Here is a 23,654-nt window from a genome sequence, read left to right as displayed (position 1 = left end):
CCAACTACTGCGATGTGTAACACTGCCACCAGGTGCACAGGAGCAGAACTGCACAGAACAGATAGACAGATAGACAGATAGATAGATAGATAGATAGATAGATAGATAGATAGATAGATAGATAGATAGATAGATAGAAAGATAGATAGATAGATCACAAGAAAAACACAACTACTTCTACTCTATTATAAATATGGATATTATTTCATCATGACAATTATAATAATAATTATATAATAAATTTAGAATTATATACATATATATATATATTACTACACATACCTATATAGTAAGTACAAATATATTTATTACTTTTTATATCAAGGCAAAAAGAAGATCTTTATATATAGCCGATAGTTTTGCGAGCCCGCCGATGTAGCGGAACTAACGAAGAGCCAGTGTTTTGACCCGGACACATATTCCGTGTTCACCTCCTCCTGTGTGGTGTATTGTACACAAACTGTGGTGTTGTATGAAGTTTGCCCTGCGGTCTCTTATCTAAACGTGGTAAAGTAAACACTCACATTATTCATACAGACTCGTCACAATAGAATCATATAATTTCAGTTTCTCATTGTTTAACCTGCACGATCTGTTTATCTCGTTTTCTCTTTGCATGTTGGTTATTTAACACATCGCCGTGTATATCTGTGCAGCTAATTCATGTTTTTACGGATGCCAGACATTTTGTCTTTGCACATTATCTTGCATGTTTGTATAATCTGTCTTTTTACACGTTTTATGGCATATAACTCTCCCTCTTAGATTTTGTACATTTGGGTATTTCAGTCAGAGGCTCCAGTTGATTTCTCAGCTGCAACCCTCACTCTGCTAATGAAACCTGTCTCCATTAGGTTATCAACAGTTATTGTCACCTTTATATTACTAGAATAATTAATGGATACTTAATGATAACTGATATGTTAGTATCATTTTTATATTTAATCTAACAAATTTAGCGACTAGTTAGAGGTAACAACGCAGGTAGCATCAGGGTAAAAGTTAACCCGGATCAATATTTCCTTATTCTAAACATGACTGACCAGTGGAGTCACCACAGGCGCCCTCATCCTGTTGATCAGCTGTTGTCTGAACTCTGTGTATCTGCTCAGGCATGTCACAGGACAGTCAACACGGCAAGTGGACCATCTCTAGCAGCGATGATGACAATGATGAGGCTCTTCCTCCCTCTGGGACTAGACAATCTAATCCCGACCAACCCGCTGCGTCCAATCACAGCCCACGTCGGTCTGCCTCTCCCCCTGTCCCAAAACTAGAACCAGCATCAGCCCCTCTGGAGGTGAAAGCTGAACCAGCCCAACCGTCTGTATCCTCACTTGCCATCGGCTCTGAGGCCAGACAATTGGCTGCGAAGAACCTGTTGAATCCAGTAAAATATGAAACTAGTCCTTCGTTGGCTGGAAAGCGAAAGAAAGATGTGTCGGATGGTTCTGGCTGGGCTCTCTCAGATAGCGATGATGATGGGGACGTGAAGGCGAACAGCGTTAGTAACCTACCAAAGAAGGTCCCTCCAACTCCTAAAGCTAAGAAAGCCAAGGTGGAGGACGAGCGGCCTCCCAGTCCCCACGGCCGCATCTACTACATCGACGAGCCAGAGGACTTCTTCGAATCCAGTATTCCCTGTCTGAATGACACCTACAGGTTTTACCTCAACAAGGTCACGGGCCTGGACAGGAAGTACAACAATGGAGCGCTGCACATCAGAGGTGAGAGACCTCTCCCTTGATTAAGTCTGCTGGTGTCTGGTTTGACATTTCAAGATAAAAACAAAACATGAGCACAGGTTCACAATAAGGTGACCAGTTGGAATGTCCCTATCCTTTTAAGTTAGTGCTTTCAGTAACACTGCTCACATTTGTCACCATCAGTCCTTTATAAATTAGTTTTATTAAGTAATCTTTGCTTTTATCTTTTCATCTAGACATTCTCTCCCCTCTATTTGGGACCTTAAAAGAATCTGTTCAGGTGAGTAACAATTGTTATGCCTCCGCACTGGTGACAGCAATAACAAGAGGGATTATGTATTGAGGAATTCTGCTCGTCCCTCTGCTTGTTCTTCTGTCTGCACGTCCATCCTCTCATTAATACGATATATATCTGGATTACCTCCTGGGAAATTCTTCAAATATGTCACGAACATTCAGTTGAACTCATAGATGAACTTATTCGAATTTGGTGGTCTTAGGTCAAAGTCACTGTGACCTCACAGTTTTGCCCATAACTCAAGAATTCAGAATTCTGACAAAACACAATTAATACATTTGATTAAATTCCTTCAAAATCGTCACTACCTATAATATACAAGCCTGGATCCAATAGATATGGATGTAAACTGCAACTTGACTAGTTGGCAGAGGTGTAATTAACCACGAGGCAGTAATTCTAGTTTTTTAAAAAGCCATGCTTGTGCCATGGCTTCAGGGCTCTCAGTGGGTCGGTCAGCCAACTTCTTTGTTCTGGACATTCGGTCTCCAGAGGTCAAAGCCTGCAGATGATTATGGTTCCCTGACTTTTCCTCTTGTGCCACCATGAGGTTGACACAGTTTTCTTTTTTTTTTTTGTCTAATGTTTCAACAGTTATTGGCAACATTGCTATGAAATGTTGTGCAGCTCTGGTTCTCAGAGGATACATCTCTGTGACCAGGGTGATTCCTTTTACTTTTGACCTCCCCCAGTGTTTGTCAGTTGCTTTGTTTTTAGGCAAGATAACACAAAAGCTACTGGACTGATTACAATGAGAAGGATGTGCTATGGGTCAGGAAAGGATCAATTACATTTTAGTGCGGATGTGGATCAGGGGCCAGATCCAGGATTTATTTTTTACTTTAACATTGCGAGGTTGGCATGGAAGATGTTTTATTTTTGACATTTTCACTGAATATTTATGGATCTGGCACATTAAGGGAACTGGTGTATGAGTGTGGGCAATTTGGTGCAGCTTGATTGAATTTAAGGAGACTATTTGGCCTTTGTAGATATGCGCCATTCTTGTGTCATTCTATTTGTCTAGTGTCATCATCAGGTACAAATTTAATTTGGTAGTCTGTAAAACGAATTACATTCACATCAGCCTCAGCTGTATTTGAGGATGGAACACGTTGTGAACATTATAGCTGCCGACATTAGCATTTAGTTCAAAGTACTGCTCTGCTTACAAACAGCCTCTCAGAGCTGCTAGCATGTCTGTAGACTCTAGTTTACATCTCGTTGCTTAGTGAGTAGACAGATATGGTTCATTAATATTCTCTTTTTCTTCATAGTTTAACTACTGCTTTGATATTGCCTGGATGGTAAACCAGTTCCCACCAGAGTTCAGGTAAGTTCTGCTTCTCTGCAGCTGTCACATTATCACAAACACATCCCTGTTTCAGATCCCTGTGTCTAGTTTGGCTGGTATTATACTGGTAGTATCATGAGCTGCTTTCTCATGATACTGAATAAAAAAACAGAACAAATGAGAAAAATCTCCAACAACCTCTCTTGTTACAACATCCTTTCATGTAATCTTCTGAGCATTTAGGAGATAGTTTGTTGCCTAGGTAAAAGATTTTCAAGCCTTAAATTTGAATGATTTTTAAAATTATTTTTGCAGTTTTCACTACGATACACTGTGTTGTGTTTTCAGGGATCTTCCAGTCCTGATCGTTCATGGAGATAAGAGAGAGGCCAAGGCCCGGCTGCTCAAGCAGGCTCAACCTTTTCCGCATGTGCGATTCTGCCAGGTACACAGTCATTGCCACAGAAAAGTGGTTAGTGTAGAAAAAGTGTTTCTGAAGTATTTACACTCTACTTGCAAATTCTACTGAGGTGCTTATGGTGCAAAACAACTGAGTCATAGAGAAAAATGCCTCAGGTATTGCAAACTTGTAAATTTCTTTTACCTCTCCAACAAACACAACAGTTGCGCCTTCTGAGATTCTTCATTGCAGATACACAAATCCTACGTAACGAATTACTGCTGCAAATTTGATGCAAGATGCATTCTGTGTGAATGCATCTTGCATCTTGAAATCAAGGATGTGAAGTCATGTACAAAATATGCACATATCAGCAAATGCACTCTCACTTTTGCACCAAATATCTTGGTGAGAGTGGAGCAAAAGTGATTTCCGTGTCTGTAGAGCCTGGGCCATATGTTTATAATGTGTGTAAATGAATGGTACATACAAAAACCTTTGGAATTAATGCAATTTGAGCCTTTTATTGGTGACAAAAGCACTTTAAGTGGACATTTTGGGGACTGTCACAGTTGCCCCTTACGACGACATTGTAGCCACTGCCGCGGCCGACAATCTACTTGACTCTTTCCAAAAGAAAAATGCATGAATTCCCCTTTAATGGTAGTTGGCAAAAGTTAATGTTATAGAGACTGTTCTTTAAGCCTAAAATCTGTTCTTCTGTTTAACCTGTGTGATTTTCTGTGACAGGCCAAGCTGGACATTGCTTTTGGAACTCACCACACGTAAGAATTTCATTCCTTGCCTTGTATTTCACCTGCTGTTTTTTAAGGTTGTTGCTGTTGCTAACTCATCATACCTCTCCTGGGGCCTGGGCTAGGAAGCAGGATTTACGGTTATCGGGGTAACCTGCTCCGGAGCAGGTTAAGTTGGACATTAGAGAGCAAGCAGTATAAAAGCACCGCCAACTGACCAGGAGATGGCGGTAATACACCTTGACGTTGGTTGCCACCTGCCAATAAACCTAACAAAGAAAAGAAAAGAAAAGAAAGAATCAATTCCTTTGAAATATGACAACCCACAAATACATGTATTATTACTATTATTATTATTATTACACTGTTGCCGCCCTGTATCATTATGCCACTCTGTACATTCTACATGAAATTATGAATTATCAACTTTTCACACTTTACACTGGTATCAGCAGGCGAAACACACAAAGTTTATAATTTATACAAAACGCTGCTCACAGGTTGCACATATAAATGTATCAGAGGGAAACCTTTGGCTCCCGTTCACTTCCAATCTGTGTGAGCGAGGCAGCAAATAAAACATTCACTTCCTTTACAGGAGCAAATCCACAACTTTGGTGAACTCCGACCTCTGATATTTGCTTAGCATTGGCCTTTGCTAGACCTTGTCATAACATGTAGTACGAGAAGTGACCACATCTCACCAATCCTTCTCTTCACTGGTTACCGGTGAGTTTTAGAACTGATGTAAGACGTTACTGCTCCTGCCTACATCTGCGATCTGCTAATCCCCCATGAGCCTGATCGCTGCCTAAGATCCTCAGGCAGGGTCCTACACTAACTGTTCTAAAATATCCACTTGTAACTAAAGGTGATCAAACTTTTTCCTGTTCGGACCCTCAGCTGTGTTTCTCTTTCTTAAATCTCTTCTTATAACACTTAACTACTGGTATGGTTGAAACTATTAATTGTATTTTATCTTCTTAACCTTTATTTCATGACGTAACTTTAATTTGAAAAGGTTTTATATCTATAAAGTTATTTATTTATTTATCTTGTGTGTGTCTTTGTGCAGCAAGATGATGCTGCTGTGGTATGAGGAAGGCTTCCGAGTCGTCATTCTGACCTCCAACCTCATCAGAGCCGACTGGTACCAAAAAACACAAGGGTGAGTCTGAAAACTCTTCCAACCTTTGAACATTATCATATGTTTCATCTTGTTTGCACCATATCCAGATATAAGGTTTGTTCATGGACGTAGCCCTGAATCTATCACTTCCCAACCAGGATGTGGATGAGCCCTCTGTTTCCACGGTTACCAAAGGGCAGCAGTGCGAGCGCAGGTGAGTCGCCCACCTTCTTCAAGAGGGACCTGCTGGAATACCTGGCGTCGTACCGCGTGCCAGAACTAGAGGAGTGGATCCAACGAATCAAAGAGCATGACCTGTCTGAGACCAGGTAAATGGGGAGAACCTGCAGAATCTCACACGAGACATCACATCGTGCAGCTGAGCTCAGATCAGTTGTTAATGAATTTAATTGGATTGCAGGTTACACTCACATTATTGTTTTCCTATCAGGGTGTATCTGGTTGGCTCAACCCCAGGCAGGTTTGTTGGTGCAGACATGGAGCGCTGGGGCCACCTGAGGCTGCGGAAGGTAAAAAATAATTCTCTTTCTCTCTCATCTCACTATTCTCTTGCTAACTTGTCACTAATCTACAGTCGTCCCTGAAAGAAAAGTCAACAATAACTTCATCATGACCTTTGGTTTTATATAGCTGCATCTGATCATATTTTCACTGCAATAAGAGATGAGCAGGGTGATTTGTTGTTTCGGTGCAGTGTTTTTTTATAGGATATGAGAATAAAAAAGATTTATGATTACCTAAGGGATTTTTCCTTGAAATACAAATCACAAATGGAACTGTACTGCAGGAAGTTGCACACACTCATAAATATCAGCCCCCTAAACATGTCTGGGTTTTTTTTGTATCAAGATCCATTAATTATTTTCTAAGAAATCAAGGAAAATGTTGCCAAACGTCCACAATTCAAAGAAAGTGAAAATTAAATATTGATCAGATCTTCCCCTGTTCCAGATCAGCACCCACATGTAATGGGTTCTTTTCTGACCCATAGCACATCCTTTCACCAAGATTTGTGGTAAATCATCCAGTAGTTTTTTGAATTTTTATGTCCTTACTTAGCAGAGGTAATAACCAACGACTTTAGCAGGAGTTTTACATCAATGCTTTGTTTGTTGTTTGTTTTATTTTGTTGATTATGGTTTCATGGCTTTGCATTGCAAATCAGCGCTAAAAACTCCTCCGTACATTTTATTTGTGGGGATTTCCAACAGACATTACAGTTTGCTGTTAAAGGGCTTTGCATACACGGATGACTTTAGAAAGTGAAAGCTGTTAACCAATGCAATAAATCAATGAGCAAACACGGATGCTGCAGAAAGGGCAATGTGAATTTGGCTTTTTTCATATTATAAATCTAGATTTTTTTAAATTCCAGAGCTTCCTTTAAGACACAAAGACAAAACAATCCCATGTAGCATTACCAGCCAATAAGCAAACTTGACACTGACTGTGACATCTGTGATGAGTTTGAAGCCTCTGCACATTCATTCTTATATTGTATTGAAATGAGCTGAAATTGCTCAAACCTAAACTAGCTGGAATTTAGGGTATCAATCTGAAAGTGGATATTCCTTTAATGATCACATGTATGGTCAATACTTAAAAAAAATTTAACTTAAAGAAATTCTGTTCTTTCAAACCAGCATCATTACTATATGTGTAGTGCTGAGGACAGGTGTAAGTATCACTGGGATGACCTGATGAATTAGATAATACCAAAATGCTCTCGGTGTCTCTAATGTGGCTAAAATAAAAGGATTACGACAGCTCCTAAAGATGTAATGAAATGTATCATGTAGTCTCTAACTGTGATTTGTGTTTTATATCTTTCTTCCATTCATCGTCTGTTTCAAGCTGTTGCATGACCACGCAGAACCAATTCCCGGGGAGGAACGGTGGCCTGTGATTGGCCAGTTCTCCAGCATTGGCTCCATGGGACTGGATAAGACCAAATGGTTGGCAGGGGAATTTCAGCGCACCTTGACCACGCTTGGGAAATCCTCTCTTCGTTCAGACCCCCCCGTGCACTTGGTATGTTCCTCCAGCAAGAAGTGAATGTGGTCCTTTGCTTGAGTGATGCACCATATAGTGTTCAGTGAGTTGGTGCAACACAGCAGCACCTCAGTTGTTTTGGAGACAACTGGCTAAATAAAAAATTATCATCAAGTGTGTTTAGGGTTAAAAGCAGCATTTGATGAAAACAACACTTTGACATCTATTAAGCATGGGGGGGGGGAAATATCCCGTTGTATGGCAGTTTGTGGCACACAGGGAAGAATGGATTCTGAATATCAGCCAAATCAGTTAGAATTAGTCTTCTATTCCATAATTCCTTTATTATGAACGCCTTCAACAAACACTGGCGGAAGCTTTTGGATTGTCTCTCATTGTCCCCTGACCTGAAAACTGAGAATCTGTCGGTGGATCTCAGACATGCTGTCCGGGCAAAGCAGCCTAAAATTTTGAATTTGAATTTAAAGTGATCTCCAAGATAAAATCAGGAATGGAGAGACTTTTATTTGGGATATAAAAAGTCTTCACAGGCTGTGGTATCTGCCAATGAGAGGATATTAAGCAGACAAACTCGCCGGAACATGATTTTAGTTTGGAGGGTGGGAAATTCACCGCAGCATCAAGAGCCCTGAGCTCTGCCAGGATGTTGGACACGGTGGGACTGGGTTCATCGTTCTCCTCTGTGAACCACCTCCCGGCAGTGTTGATGAGCCACGCTGCAATGATGAACTGCTCGCTGGGGTTGGAAGGCAGATCTGGACTGCAGACAAAATTATGTCTGGTCCGGGACTTCATGTTTCATTTGGCCACAACTTCCTCCTCATAATTTAACAGCTTCATCTTTTCCAATCTCCATCATGATAAACTGCTGGTAAGCTGCCCTGGGACCACAGCCATCCTTATCCCTTTGACTGCTGTATCTCGCTATCTTGGGCTTTTTACCAGCCGCTTGACACAAAACGAAATTTCAGAATATAACTGGATGAAAATTAATATCCTGCTAACAGTGTAATGCAAATGAAGAGCTCTTCTGAATCAAGCTTCAACTGTAGGAAAGATCACATCTTTGCATTCTGTTGTTGTTTGTTTGTTTTGTGTTTGTTGGCATCTTTCATATCTTTGATCAATAATTTCACAAATCAAGTGAAGAGCTAATGGGTTGATATTTTTGCAGCTGTATCCATCAGTGGACGATGTGAGGACTAGTTTAGAAGGCTATCCAGGTAAGACGCATTTTTTTTACACATTTATATTTTGCTCAAATATATATATGGGTATTGTATACATTTTACTAGAAATGACCTCTAGAAATGCAGGTTAAATTTGGCCACAGGGGTGTTGGTCACTTTAGAAATGTATTTTATTTATTTTCTTTTATCCATCTAATATATTTTATACAGTCATACTGTTATTATTTGGTGACTGGTGAGTATTTGGTTGTCATATAAATCTTTTTTTTTCCTCCAGCGGGAGGCTCTCTTCCCTACAGCATCCAAACAGCTCAGAAACAGCTCTGGCTCCACTCGTACTTTCAGTAAGTTCATTACTACTGCTCATCAAATTCAGTCCTACTGTAAGCATTTACTGGTAGGGCACCATCAGTAGTAAATTATTGTTGGCAGTCTTTTTTCTTTATACTGTCGCCTCTAAATTAGATGTTATTTTCCTTCATTTTCAAACACAACACCAAGGACTTCATTGAAACTGGGCTTTACTTGTTGTTAAATGCATAATAAATGGTGAAGATAGACATGTCGACATTGTTGTAATTGATTAAACTTCATAAATTTCATAACATAATTATAGTGACCAAAAATATCAGTTATTAGAATTATTGTGGTACAATTAGAATTTCCTAAAAATGTTCAATAAGTGCTAATACAAAAACTGAAGTAATTTCATGAAGTGTTATATTTAAATTATTTTTTTATTTATAATAAAATTAAAAGAAGAAGGTTTAGCTTGTTAAAGCACAACATGAAATAAGAAAATCAAATGTGCAAAGTCATGCCTATTGCTTTTCAAAAGTCTTATAATAAGTGTAATATCAGCTAATTTGTAAGTCATTTCTGAATATCATGATAATGCTTGAGAATTTTCAGCTCAGTCTGAGGAGCTGAAAATCAGCACAATAATCACGGTGATTAAAGACTGAAATTGTACAACTAACCGTTACACACTGTATACGGTGATATAGGTGACCGCTTCATCACTAGTTGTAATGTATATAGTTGTAATGAAGCAACTTCCAACATTACTGCCAGACTCTGTTACATAACCTGAGAGCCGCCTGTAGAACTAGGTAGATAGTCGTGACCGTCTGTTACCGGATCAATTCCCAAATACTGTAACTGGTTAGTTAACGCAGCTCTTTCCATAGAACTACATTTTTCAAGTTTAATTAAACAGATCAGTGACATACATTATATGTGTGTGTGTGTGTGTACGTAGCCGTTGGAAGGCAAACACAACAGGAAGAAGTCATGCCATGCCACACATCAAGACGTACATGAGGGCGTCACCAGATTTCACTGAGCTCGCCTGGTTTATCGTCACAAGGTGAGTGTGGAATTATTTATGCTTCTTTATTTGCACGTATATGATTGTGTTTTTATTTCATCGACGACAAAACCACTCCCAACAACAGTCCGTTATATTGGGCTGTTCCGAATAAACTTCCACACCAATGGTCATGTTACAAAATGATCCTTCCCTTATCACACAGATGTACATTAAACCTTGTTGTGTGTTCTGTGTGTGTGCTTCAGTTCCAACCTGTCCAAAGCAGCGTGGGGTGCACTGGAGAAGAACAACACTCAGGTGATGGTCCGGTCGTACGAGCTGGGAGTCCTCTATGTGCCCTCCGCCTTTGTAAGAGAAACACACATGGACAAACTTTGTGAACTTTGTAGATCTTTGTTCATATGACTGAATGTTGGAGATATAACGCTGCAGTGAATGTGATTTTATTACACAAAATACATTACCATGCCATACACACCTCTATGCATAGAAAAAAGTATTTATACATGCTGGATAACAACAATTCTCACTGCATTCTAAATGATGTATAGATAATTTATTAGATGTGATGATTGTCTCCTTACAGGGCATGAAGACATTCCCTGTTCTCAAGGATCCGTTTCCTGTCTCCTCGTCGTCCTCTGGTTTCCCTGTGCCCTTTGACCTCCCCCCTGTATGCTACTCTCCTAAAGGTACAGCTTCAAACACCACATGATCTGTTATAATGCTTTACTGGGTGGACCTGTTAAATATCTCATGGCCATTCATTTTCTGTCTGCCGTGCTCATTGTTTAAATGCATAGTTAGGTATTTTTTGTTTCTGAAGCCCCTGAAGACAGAGTAGTATTTATACCTATTCTAGTAAAATGATAGCGAAGAATTAGTCCTATTTTATGATTATTTCTAGTCAAATAATTCATGGATTATATCTGAAGCAAAGCCATTCAATTTCTTTTAGCAATTCAATGCATTTGAATTAGCATAATTAAAGAATGATGAAAACCAATGATAAACGAGATGCCAGAGGAACCACTCAGATATGCAGCTTTGTGTGAGGCACGTTCTTCCACTTTAGTCAGTGAAGGAAAACACTGGCTCAGCACAAATGCTGCCAGTTTATTTATCAAACGTAATATTCTTCTAATTTTCACTGACCTTGTTTCTCTCTGTGTTTTCAGATCAGCCTTGGATCTGGAACATTCCGTACAACCAGGCTCCCGACACACATGGCAACATCTGGGTTCCCTCCTGATCTCACACACACACACTTGTCTTACTTTAACACCACTGTTTTTGTAACTGTCAGTATTGTGTCTAGATGTTAGTTGTCAGTAACATTTATTTTTTTATATTTTATACCGAACTGTAGACACATGTTTACCAATAAACAAAATAAATCCAACACTGTCCACTTATCATGTATCTATTTTGTAAATGTAGCAATAGGATTTTTGAAACGGACAAACTGCAGCTCATTAGTTTGGGTTAAGCATGTTGATTAGCTCCGCCAATACGGGTTTCAACCCTGTCTGTTTGTTGGTTCGTTGGTTTGTTTGAAAGCAAGATTACACAAAACTACTGGATGCATTACTATGAAACTGGGTGAAACCATGTGGAATGGGTCAGGGAGGATCCATTGAAATTTGTTCAGGATCAAGGTGGGTTTTTTCACTTTCTTAAACACTGCGTTTTTTCAACATTTGCATTAATTGCTCAAAGAATAATTCATGCATCTCGATAAAAAAAATCTGGCCTATTTAGACGAAAATAAATGTGGTTTCGTGTGGGAACTGTTTGGCCATGGCTGAGGTATGTGCTCTGAGGGCCATTCTAGTTCAATCTTCATTTTTATCACATAATGTGCGACTGTTGAAGCATCATAAAATCATCAAACGACATACAAATTATGTATCGACAATCAGATTATCAAAGTGAGTCAATGTCTCCTGAAGTGCTTCCTGAGGTCAGATGAGATCGTACTTTTATTTTATGCACAAATTTAATATCAGACTGAGTTGACCTGAAATCCATTCAGAGTTGAAGTGAAAGCACTTTCAAATCTAAATTGTCATACAGCAAATTATGAATATAACATTCTCTTCTCTGCTGATCGTCCTGAGGTTCATATTCATCATGGATAAAAACAGATTTTAATAACTTTAATCACATGTACAATTTAATATGTTCATTTTCTTTCTCACTTCATGCTGCACACAGCGATGCTTCTCAGTGTTGGTGGTCAGGACCTACAGCACTGCTGGTTTTACAAACGACTTGGTGATTAGGCAGCTTGAACGCACAGCAGCAGGGCTCTGTGTAATGAGCAGAGAACCACTGAGCAGGGAGGGCCGTCTCTCTTCTGTTCCTGACACATCAGCTGCTAGAACAGTTTGAGGGTCCCGCTGTCGGCTCCACGAGGGGCTCATACAGGATAAGTGCCCCTGCTTTTAAGATCCTTCCTTCAAAACTAGTATTTTGCTGGGATTAAATATGTCAGTGGCCTGAGGAGACATTTTTTGCCTCAAAGTCACACTGACTACTACAATAGGGGGAAAAAAATAAATAAACCTGGAGGTTCCTGATAAAATTGAAGCGCTGAAGCTGCATATTAGAACTGTCCTCAGACATAAACTTATACAAAAAAATACAAACATCTCACCAGGTTGGCTGCTTGCACTGTGAACTATTAATATTTACAAGTTTATTTAATTAATCGACCAAACAAAACAATTGGAATGCAAACACAAAATATTGAATGAAAAGGAGCAGAAAGGAGAATCATATTATATAATCTGCTACTCTTTTACGGGACATTAATTAACAAATAATTCAATAAAAATAAACAATTAAACATAACACAGCCCCTCACATCCCTCTATTAGTATCTACGTTACAATTCATTTGATACCATTCAAAGAAGCTCACAAAACTATTTACCTGTCACGACAAAACAGAACTTAACTAACACATTTGTTAGCATGTCTGGCTTGACTCGTTGACCGCAGCAGACCCACTCCATGAGTTCCCTGGGCCCAGGTGATCAGCAGCTCGCAGTGTGTGTAGTCTCTCACTCCAACTTCTGTGAACTGCGACTCCCGTCGTTCCTTGCGTCGCAGTGTCAACATGGCGCCTGTCTGCCGGACAAAAGGCGAATCTGTCTGACGGCGGATTGAAACCCAATTAGAAACGGAGGAGACATTTTGGGAAAACTGTCAGTGTCGGTGAGTCCTGGCGCCGCGAGGCAGCAGATACATGTTGGAGTAAATGTGCGCGGAGGCTCTGGCACTGGAATAATCAGGTGGGTGAAGCTGTAACTACATCTGTGTTCACTCGGCTGTGCTGTTAGCTCCTGAGACATTTCCCTCTAGACTCACTACTGAAAACTCCTTAAAAAAAAACCCAGCCAGTGCTGCCGCATCTCACTCGTCCGTTCAGCTCCTCTCTACTTCAGCTGCTTCTGTCGGGCTGATCCGGTCAGTAAAAAGTCCGGCTGCAATTCGGCTTTCACGTGGTTCACCAGGAACCGTTTAATCAAACACAATGTCAACTTTTCCAGCTTGTCCACAATGTGCGCCGCGGCGATACACCGTGTGATTCTGTCGTGTTCGATCATGACGCCGAACTCCAGAGGAAGCAGTGACACAATGGACCAGTGTGTTGTGGGTTGATTGTGTTGGTTTGTAGCACGGGCGCCGAATTGAAGAGGAGTTCTTCGTTGTCAGCAAAACGTCCTAAGATATCATCTGTCGTCCATGTCTGCTTCGCTGGAAGAAGGGCAACATTAAAGCCATTACTTTCTCAATGTAATTCGACATGCAAGTGGATGAACTATATATACAGATCTGAGTTGGGGGCTACCTTTTACTTTAGGGGCCACCACCATGTCGTCTGTGAGCACATGCACCAGCTGCTCTTTTATTGTTGGATTTCACTCTGCAGTTATTAAAGTTGTTACTGTAATTATAACTTGTCAGAGTGCTCAGCTGCAACCAGGAGACAGTCAGTGCCACGTCTGGTTGTGATCTCAGGCAGGTCGCTGGGTTCATTTATCATAATCCTGTTTATCTTTAACATGCTAGACCTGTGTCAGAGGTAAGCCTTCAGTGAACTTGACATTATATCAGTCTGAGGAGTAAAACAGCTACTGGTTCAGAGTCTTATTCTGAAAGGGATCCTCTCCATGGAGAGGCCAGAGGTCAAGGGCAGCCCCTTCCCCTTCCCTGGTCGGGCTTCAGGATTCTGTGAAGGAAACATAAGGTTTAGAGTCAAACTGTTGCACTGGCTATGACTTCAGCTTTTGTGGTTTGTATATTTTATGTCCACTTTATGTCCATAATGTCCATTCTCCAATGCTTTGTAATTTTCTCTCAAAGACTTCAGCAGTGTGAGACACCACTATCTGATTATTACTAGTCCTTACTCTGAACCAGTCACACAGTAATTACACATTACATACACACAACTCTGACAAAGTGTCAATTGTCATTTACCACAAGCAGAACAACTGACATCCATTTAAAAACTAGACCATGTGATACATGTTTTTAAAGTTTCCAGTCTGTTTCTGTCCATTTTAGCTGAGGCTGTCCCCCTATAAAATAATAACTAGAATGATACTCAGTAGAGCACATACCTCTGCTGAGGCCCAGCAGTCCTCTTATGAAATCACATTTACATTCACTACATCCCACATTTTATTTGGATCTGCACCAAATTACACACACTGATAAATATGTTTCATCAAGATCCACAGATCGCTCCCTGAGATATCAAAGAAAATGTTGAAAAATGCCATTGCAATGTTAAAGAAAGTGGGGAAAAAATAAATAAAAATTGTATGGGTTCTCTCCTGACCGATACCACACCCGTCTAAGTTTCATGGTAATCCATCCAGTAGTTATTGTTTAATCCTACTAACTAACACACAGACTAACAAACGCAGAAGGGACACTTTACCTCCTTGGTGAAGAATAACTTCAAGAGAAAACTTGGACCACTTTTTTTAAAGGTACAGTGAGAACCTTGTCTTTACCAAAGTAAGTGCGGCCTCCAGAAAGTGACGGTTGATTTATTATAGCCATGGTGAGAAACTTTGGTGATCATCAGCTTCAGTGACTGGGTCCTGAGTCCAGACAGATGTGCAAAAGGGGAATCTTAAAGTGGTCTGGTAGCTACTGTGGCAAACCCTGTATAAAAGTCGGTTTCCTGCCTTGATTTGTTTGTTTTGATGGGAAATTTCATTTTGATGGAATACACTCTTGTATTCCGGTCTTATGATACATAATTGGCCCATTTCTTTTTTCAGGACAGGAAGGGAAAAAGTCCAGTTGCCTCCGAGTCACATGGTGTCATTGTGTCTTGTTACAATAGTTGCACCTTTAAGAGGAAAGTTGGTTTCCTGCCAGTGTGGCTGGTAGAGACTGTAACCTTGCAGATAAATTAGGCCAAACATTGTTGCTTTTGCCCCGTGGCTGTACTGAGACGTCCCACCCTGCTCCTGTTGCAGTAGGATGTGCTCTATTTCTACCGCACTCTACAGAAAGTATGAAAAAACCCAATCAAATCAGTGAGATACTGTATAAGTTGGCCTGTGCCAACAGCTTTTGAACTATTTAAAAATCCAATCTTCAAGTCAAGCGGTTCTCTTGCTAAGTTTTGTCACACATTGTTCAAGTTCAAGGCCTAGTGGACTGTTTAAAGATGGTGACTTGTGTACAGCTGGTTGTCTCTGTTTGCAGCAGTCTGCTGTAAACTCTAAAGGCTCGAAGTGAAGCTTATTTCTCCATATTTATGAGAATTAAGTTAATTCTACATAATGTAAAAAAGCCTGGAGCCATTAGTCATGAGTATCATAGAATGTCTACAGACTTTATTTTAGCATAGTTCAAATGAGATTTTCACTGGTATGTGTCTCAGTCCCATTTTCTCAGTGCTTTGTCAGTCACCCTCTGCTTGTCTTAGTTTTAGTTTACAGCATCTACAGTCCTGCTGGTTTGTAAATAATGGAATGAAAACATTTTTGAGCTGGTGTTAAGGTGCCAGCCTTAACACCCGATCTCATTTACTTCACATTATGTATCTGATAACATCACCTGAAATGTAGCTGGTGTCTTCCATGCTCTAAGTCACCTTTGAGATGTTGTAAGTTCAATTGATTGGACACAGTTTGGAAATGCACACATCTGTCTATACAGCGTTAGTAGTTGATAAAGAAATGTCTTCTGCACAGTTGTCTGATGATGATATTGATGATGGCTGAAAAACGGAACTATAGCCTCAGTTGTTCTTACTTGAATATGAGTTTATTATGATATGGATCTGTCGACAGAGAAGATTCTCAGTCTAACATACATGCATAGAGTCAAACCAAAAAGCTAAATGAGTACAGCAGATGCTTCACAGTATTATACTCTCTAGAAGGAAAAAAAAGATATTAGCCTGCGTCACCTCGGCCCCCCCACAGACTCAAGGTCTGCCTTATCTAGACACACAGACAGGCGGGCATCTTCCTTACACAGGCATCATAAATCCTACAAAGGATCTCATATACGGATATACATAGTTGGGTTCAGGCCTTGTGTAATTCACAACAACTTGTACAGATCGTTATGATGTACAGGAACTATACAATACATTCCTCACAGGCTGTGGCAAGAACCAGGCAAGTTCTCTCTAACAGAAATCCGGAAGGGCAACCTGAGCGTCATGTCTCGACACTTAGAATTTAGGCCAGACAGTTGAGTCTTGGTTTTATAAGACCAGAAAATCTTGTTTCTCACACACTGAGAGTCTTGTCGGTGCTTTGTTGAAAACACCAAGTAGAGGCCTCCGTCTGAACACCCTGTCATGAAGCCCAGATCAATTGACTACTACAGTGATGGTTACCCTTTTTGAAGTGTCTCCCATCTCTTACCCAAAAGTCTCTCTGGAGCTCGGCCAGAGAGAATTTGGGGTTCTTGGTTACCTCTCTTACAAAAGCCCTTTCTCGCTGATCTCTCAGTTTGGCTGTTGATCCCAAACTTCTTCCATTTAAGTATCCCAGAGGCCGCTGTGGTTCTAGCAAACCTTCAATGCTGCAGAAATGTTTTTGTGGCCCTTCCCTGATCTGTGCCTCGACACAATCCTGTCTCTGAGCTCTGCGGGCAGCTCCTTTGACTTTGTTGTTGCTCTGATATACATTGTCAGCCGTGAAACCTCAGCGTTGTGCTTTACTTAATCATGTCCAGTCAATTGAATTCACTATAGGTGGGCTCCAATCAAACATCTCAGCGATGATCGAGAGAATTATAAGGAACCTGAGCTAAATCTCAAGTGTCTTTCATTCTTATGTCAATGTGATAATCCAGTTTTTCTATTGTTTTCTCTTCTGTCAGTGAGGGGTATTGAGTTTATGTACATGTATGGCGTCTAAAAGTTAAGACACAACAAAATAACTAAAGGCAAATAATTTTGATCAGTTAAATATACATTGTTAACTAAAATAGCTAAGTGAATCATTTTACCATGATTTTGTCGCCTTGTTATCGATCCTGTTTATCACTCTAACTGTCTAATAGTCTACAGTATGACTCATCCTCTGCAGCAGAGACACAAAGTATGGTGCTTGGCTGCCTGAAATGTAAATTTTTCTTGGCATTTTTCCAGACACACACACACACACACGCAGTAAACCTCACCCTCCCTCTCTATAAGTGTTGACATGTCTGCTGACTTTGATTCTCTGTCCTGTTTTTCTTCTTGGCACCAGATAGAAAAGCACAGAGACAGATGTGCTATATCATTTGTCTGTTTATCTCCTTCTCCCTGACTTCACTTCACTTCAGTGACTATGATTATGTACCTTTTTTAGAAATGACATTAAATAAAAAAACTTCAGTTCAGTGACCATGATTATGAAATAACATTAAATTAGAGCACATTTAGGAAAAAATCTCATGTCGGAAAAAATGACCACATACAATTACAATTCAAAAACTGTGTCTGCAGCATCATGTCGGTAACATGATGTGATTACTGGGGGAAAAACATCCACTGTAATAACATTCTTATTTAACCTAGAGGAATGCACTTCAGATCTGGATAGCAGCTGCTGCGCTCTGTCTTCTCGTGTGTGTGTTGTAAATCTGCAGACAGGAAGCTAACAGACGTGACTTTGCCTCATTTTGCTGTGTGATCGTCTCCTTGTCGGTGCTTTTTGGGGATGTAAAGCTTAACAGATTAAGCAAATCGCAAGTTGCATATGTAATTGAATCCCTTCAATTATAATCCCACTAATTAAAGATTCTGTCATCAGACCCCATTTTGATACTGTTTACATTCATATTCTTTAATCTCCTCTGCCATGTGTAGTAATATTCATTGTTGCCAATGTGTGATTTATATTGCACACAAGGAATTTCCCGAAAACAATGCATGCAACAGACGTGACATGAAAGACGAAAGCCTGTACATACCTGCATTTCACACAATGTGTAAAATTACTCCTGTCTTCTCCAGTCTCCTTCGTTCAAATCAATGTGATGCTTCATGAATCCCTCCTCTACATATTTCCTGTCCTCTGTGGTCAAGTGGTATTTTCTTTTTCTGTTTTGAAACCTGAAGTGTCCCTCTGGACCTCTGTTGTGAAAAATTAAATGTTATATTTGCATGCAGTGTTTCTCAACCATGTCTAGAAATATGCTGAATAAATCTTTATTTAGTTCAAAGATTTGTCATTTTTAGATATTGCCTCTTCTTTTCTTTTACGTGTTCCTGCTACTCTTATAGCAGAGATTCCTTTCCTGGCATCAATCATTGGCCCTTACTGAGCCAGGATGACCACAACTAAACCCCGTGACCTCTGCAGGTTGACCTGCACCCAATCCTCATACCATAACACTCCATTTCAGACAGTAAACAAATACATGGGAAACTGTTCCTCCCCACAAACCTTTTCAACCTGACAAAAGAGAGAGGATTACCCTAATGATTGGTCAAATGATTCAAGCAATGATGCCTAATAACTGATGCCCAACTCCTTAACACTGCACTCTGCCTCTTTCACTGCCCAGAGTTCACCAAATGCAGATATCTCAGACAGATGTCCTAAAACCACTGAACTGAAAACCTACTCATTTATTTGAACGTCTGAAGCAAAGTTAGAATAATGTTTTAAACTTTCTTTTTGTTTAATATTTTTTTCTTCATGAAAGTGAAATTTTTAATTTAGAGATCAGAGATATTCATCTAATATACAACTAGGCCTACACATTTACCTTATATACTACAGCTAGTCCAGTCTTGTGTTTTATTTTCTGTGTCATATAACTGCATGCATTTCATTATGTTAGCAACAGTTAATACACTGTTGTCAAATGAACTTCTAATGTTTTGTGTTAACCTACATTTGACTCTTTATCTTTCTGCCCTAATTATTATTAGGTCATGGCTGAGATAGAATATGTGACTTCGCCCTTTATAGATTAGTATCTCTCTCTTCCTCTTGTGTCTTTTCTTTTGCTCAGGTTTAAGTGTGTCACCGGTTACGTTTATCTATATATCTGTCTCATCTGCATGTTTTAAGCAATATTTTATTTTCCCTCTTAGCTAAATCACCAGCCAGCTGATCTGAAGAATACTGCATTAAATGCATTTTTTTTTTTTTTTTATCTATAACCTCATTACAATTTTTTTAATATATTTTTGGGAGACTTGGAGATGAAGAGATTTGAGATGTTGAGTGTTTATGACTGTGTCAAACATAGAAATGAATTGATGTGCTCAGGTTCCTACACCAACCTGTTTGTGCTCTTCACTACAACGAGTGGGGTCCTACTGAGAAGTGTTAAAAGTGAGAGTCAATCTTCTTTGGTGTTAATGTTGTCGTTGTGATGTCCTTCAGGATGTTCCAGCAGGGTGAAGAGCCTCGTTTCACCATCGAGCAGATCGACCTCCTCCAGAGGCTAAGGAGAACGGGGATCACCCATGCGGAGGTCCTCCATGCCCTGGACACCCTGGACCACCTGGACCGGCAACATGGACATAAGTTGAGCCACAAACCTTCCTACATGCCTCCCTCGTCTTCTTCCAGCACCGTCGCCGCCTCTTCATCCATGACTTCCGCTGCCACTCAGACAAGCTTCCCTGACAACCAACTTTCCATGTCACCCAACAATAACTTCGACACCACCTCCCTGCCTCTGCCGGTTCCAGTTGCCTCACCTGTCGTTATGGCAGCTGTGGCTCAGAACGGCCTGGTTGCCGTCAGCAATGGGAGGCTGTCACCGCCGCGGTTTCCTCTCGGCGTGGTTGGCGGCAGTGTGACTGCACCAGGCTACGGGTTTGAGGCCAGTGAAGAGGACATAGATGTTGATGAAAAGGTGGAGGACTTGATGAGGTAAGAGCAAACCACACTTTTCTTAACTTGGACTGTTCTTAGGCCAGGACTGACTAAACCAATATGAACCAGGTCAACCTGCTGGGGACAATTTTGCCCACTGAATGGGCGACTTCTCATCAACCTCAAGGGGGCAGCAGTGAGCCCATTACACATCAAAAAAATCTAAGCCACCAAAGATGATGGTTATAAGTTGTTTTCTAACGTTATGTTGGTTTTACAAGAGACAAAGCTTCAATGATCAGGACTAACTTGGTTGTTTGGCAACTGTATTTCTTCTTTAATTGGCCTCTTGTATTAAAGCAGCGCATCCTCTTCCTTGAGCTTTACAAACTGACGTTTCCTCCCCCCAGTGGAGAAGTCAGCTCCACACTTGGCTAAACCAAGGATAGACCAGCATTCCACTGGTCAAATATAATGACAATGTAACGGACATTATAGAGGGACGATTTACCTCAGTGTACAATCCAGCACTGATGGGGTAGAAACTCAGCTTAGCAGTTTGTTTTATACGGTAGAGTCAGTCGCTGCAAAAATTTGATGCTTGTTTCTATGAAGTGATACGGTACAGGTGCTCTTAGCTCCCAAAAAGAATGGAGTTTGTGTTTATCCTTTTTTCCCCCCGAATAAGGTAAAAGTAAAAGTATGTGTTCCTTGTTTTCTTCCAGAAAGGAAGAACTGAAACATTTTTACTTAAACTGCTTTGGTATTTTCTAAAAGCACCTGTACGTAGCACCTTATATTGCGATGTCACCTTTGCATTTGTGTTTTCTGTTAATGTGTTTGTGCCACCATGGTTTTGTGACAGAGATTTCTATTATCTGTAAAATAATGACTGTTAGTCACTCTGGTTTTTACCGTACACAACCAAAACATGGCCACAACAGCTGAGAAAAAGCTTCAGCTTCAGTGCTAACAGCTGAAGCTTCTTAGTTACTGGTGAGATGTCGGTTGTAAACAAAGAGATAGGGGCAACAAAAAGACCATAAACGCAAACTAGTTTACACTAGTTGGCAAACTACCAAGAACCTTGTTGCTGACGGTATAAAAAAAAGACTCAGAACGGACAGCACAGCAATAACTGGACAACCACGACTAATCAGTGTGGATAACTATGATTATTCCAATAATGACGTGTATGTGGTGTTTGAACCACATTACAACATATAGGTCCTGACACCAGAGAGCAGGTGTTAATACAAAAATCCTGATGATGACGAGGCTGCTTATAGCTCACACTGAATGTGAATATGATACGAGTATTACTGTCTACAAACACAGAGACTGTATACACACACACACACACACACACCCTCTAGTGCCTCTCATTTGTAGTCTGCAGCAGCCAGACAGCAGCAATCAGTGTTATTGATCTGAATGTGTGTGAAGATGAAATCAAAGCAGTAGAGCAGAGAATATTCCAACAGAATCAGGTTTAAATTCCTGCACATATACAGATACTGTCGTCCACACACTGTGACGCACAGTTACAGCTGGTTAGGGCAAAGTGACTGTTGTGTTGTGCATTGTGTTTCAGTAATGTCTGACCGTTGGAAATGTTGCCATTTATTACACTCTGTGCGAACACTATACTCTCTGTGCTTGTAGAAGGGACAGCGCTTTGATCAAAGAGGAGATTAAGTCCTTTCTGGCGAACAGGCGGATTTCCCAGGCCGTGGTCGCTCAGGTAACCGGTGAGTATCAGCTTCATCTGTACTTTGAAAACCAGGCCCATTAAATCACTACCAGAGCAGCATGGTATATCAGCAAGTATCCAGCCAACTGAGGATTCAGATCTGACGCCGCTCCTCTTCCTCCCAGGGATCAGTCAGAGTCGGATCTCCCATTGGCTCCTGCAGCAGGGGTCTGACCTCAGCGAGCAGAAGAAACGAGCCTTCTTCCGCTGGTACCAGCTGGAGAAGACTAACCCGGGTAACACCACTGCCCATCTCCCACATAACCTTGCCTCTTCTTCCACTTGTGAACACTGCTGACTTCAGTAACAGTTTCTTAACACTGACTGAGCACAAAGTCTTCCACAAAAAGCTGCTTTCAGACATGCACTGAAATAAAATGTTCTAGTATGTGAGAACGAAAATGTCTGAGTCTGTTGCTCCAAACAGTCTGTGGAGTTTTTACTACCAGTGTCCTAGTTAAAACTCTGGAGAATGTGCTAGTGAGTCCATGTGAGAATACAGCAGGAGCATGTCATGTTTCTAGTATGCAACAGAAGCAAAACTGAAGAGGTGCAATACATGTAGAGGACTCAGACAAAGATTTCAACTGGGAAAGATGAGATTCGAGAGCTTTTGGTGATAAGGGCCAACCGCAGCCGAATTTAAACATTATGTTCTGCCTCCAGTATGATCTACCCCGATGCCCCCCCTCGCCTGAATGTCCCAGAGATTTGCCAATGTCCTGCTGCATTCCTCATGTGAAACTCAAATTCCAGATAATGTATGGACATTATCTGGACTTCATGTCTGAAAACGGCTCTAATGAGAGAGAGGGATGGTTAATCTGTAAAAGCACAGTTTATTTTGGACAATTCATGTCCTCTGCACATTGTCAGTGTGTCCTTGAGTAGGACCCTGTTCTGTCAGCTGGATTTCATCAGCGCAGAAAATAAATTTTGTCCCTCAGCTCACTGGTGTTCAAAGCTATGACTGCAATATGAAGATAAAGAGAGAAAGAGAGATATTCTTTAGCCTTAATTTAGAGGATACAAGACATGAAGACACACTGAACGTCAAAACAGTTGTAGATAATTCAAGGGAAATAAAATGTAAATAAAACCCAGTTAAATGTGAAATGAAATAAGAGTCTGAAGAATAAGATCAATGAAGAATGTAATAATTAGACGTTGAGATGGCAACAAATGAAGTTAAAACAGTACATACACATAGATTCGCAAATGCAATGTTTTATTAAAAGAAACAAAAGCAGTGGCATATATGTTTGCGTTTTTATGATCATCTTGAGATTTTACTCCTAAGAAAAAGAGAGCTGTTTTGCTGTCATTGAACAATGACTACACTGTCAAGATGTGTGGAATGTAAAGTATGAAAAGAGAGAACAGTCTTACTGAAGTGAGTCTGTGTCTTCACTTGGAAAATAAAGACTGGAGTGATGCTTTAATA

At 40.4% G+C, this 23,654-nt stretch overlaps 2 protein-coding genes across 2 annotated transcripts in view; both read left to right on the top strand.

Annotated features, from left to right (window-relative positions):
* The first annotated feature begins 394 nt into the window (after positions 1 to 394).
* tdp1 (tyrosyl-DNA phosphodiesterase 1) lies at positions 395 to 11,546 on the top strand. The gene is made up of 16 exons (XM_035155597.1): positions 395 to 507; positions 1,113 to 1,727; positions 1,943 to 1,986; positions 3,282 to 3,337; positions 3,647 to 3,743; positions 4,449 to 4,483; positions 5,529 to 5,621; positions 5,741 to 5,911; positions 6,034 to 6,112; positions 7,458 to 7,634; positions 8,791 to 8,839; positions 9,084 to 9,150; positions 10,068 to 10,175; positions 10,385 to 10,487; positions 10,726 to 10,831; positions 11,318 to 11,546. The coding sequence occupies exons 2-16, from the start codon at positions 1,115 to 1,117 to the stop codon at positions 11,389 to 11,391; spliced, it is 1,872 nt and encodes a 623-aa protein (XP_035011488.1). The 5' UTR covers positions 395 to 507; positions 1,113 to 1,114; the 3' UTR covers positions 11,392 to 11,546.
* Positions 11,547 to 13,175: 1,629 nt separating this feature from the next.
* The window catches only part of LOC118106841 (homeobox-containing protein 1), an 18,479-nt gene continuing 8,000 nt past the window's right edge, over positions 13,176 to 23,654 (top strand). Inside the window, exons 1-5 of the mRNA XM_047340257.1 lie at positions 13,176 to 13,437; positions 20,020 to 20,514; positions 22,123 to 22,208; positions 22,336 to 22,503; positions 23,497 to 23,569. Coding sequence (XP_047196213.1) covers positions 20,021 to 20,514; positions 22,123 to 22,208; positions 22,336 to 22,503; positions 23,497 to 23,569 — 821 coding nt within the window. The 5' untranslated portion in view covers positions 13,176 to 13,437; position 20,020. The remainder of the gene's footprint in view (positions 13,438 to 20,019; positions 20,515 to 22,122; positions 22,209 to 22,335; positions 22,504 to 23,496; positions 23,570 to 23,654) is intronic.

Source organism: Hippoglossus stenolepis, chromosome 1 (genome assembly GCF_022539355.2).
Source record: "Hippoglossus stenolepis isolate QCI-W04-F060 chromosome 1, HSTE1.2, whole genome shotgun sequence".
NCBI lineage: Eukaryota > Metazoa > Chordata > Actinopteri > Pleuronectiformes > Pleuronectidae > Hippoglossus > Hippoglossus stenolepis.
Note: the sequence above shows the minus strand (reverse complement) of the source record. Positions and strands in the feature narration are given on the sequence as shown.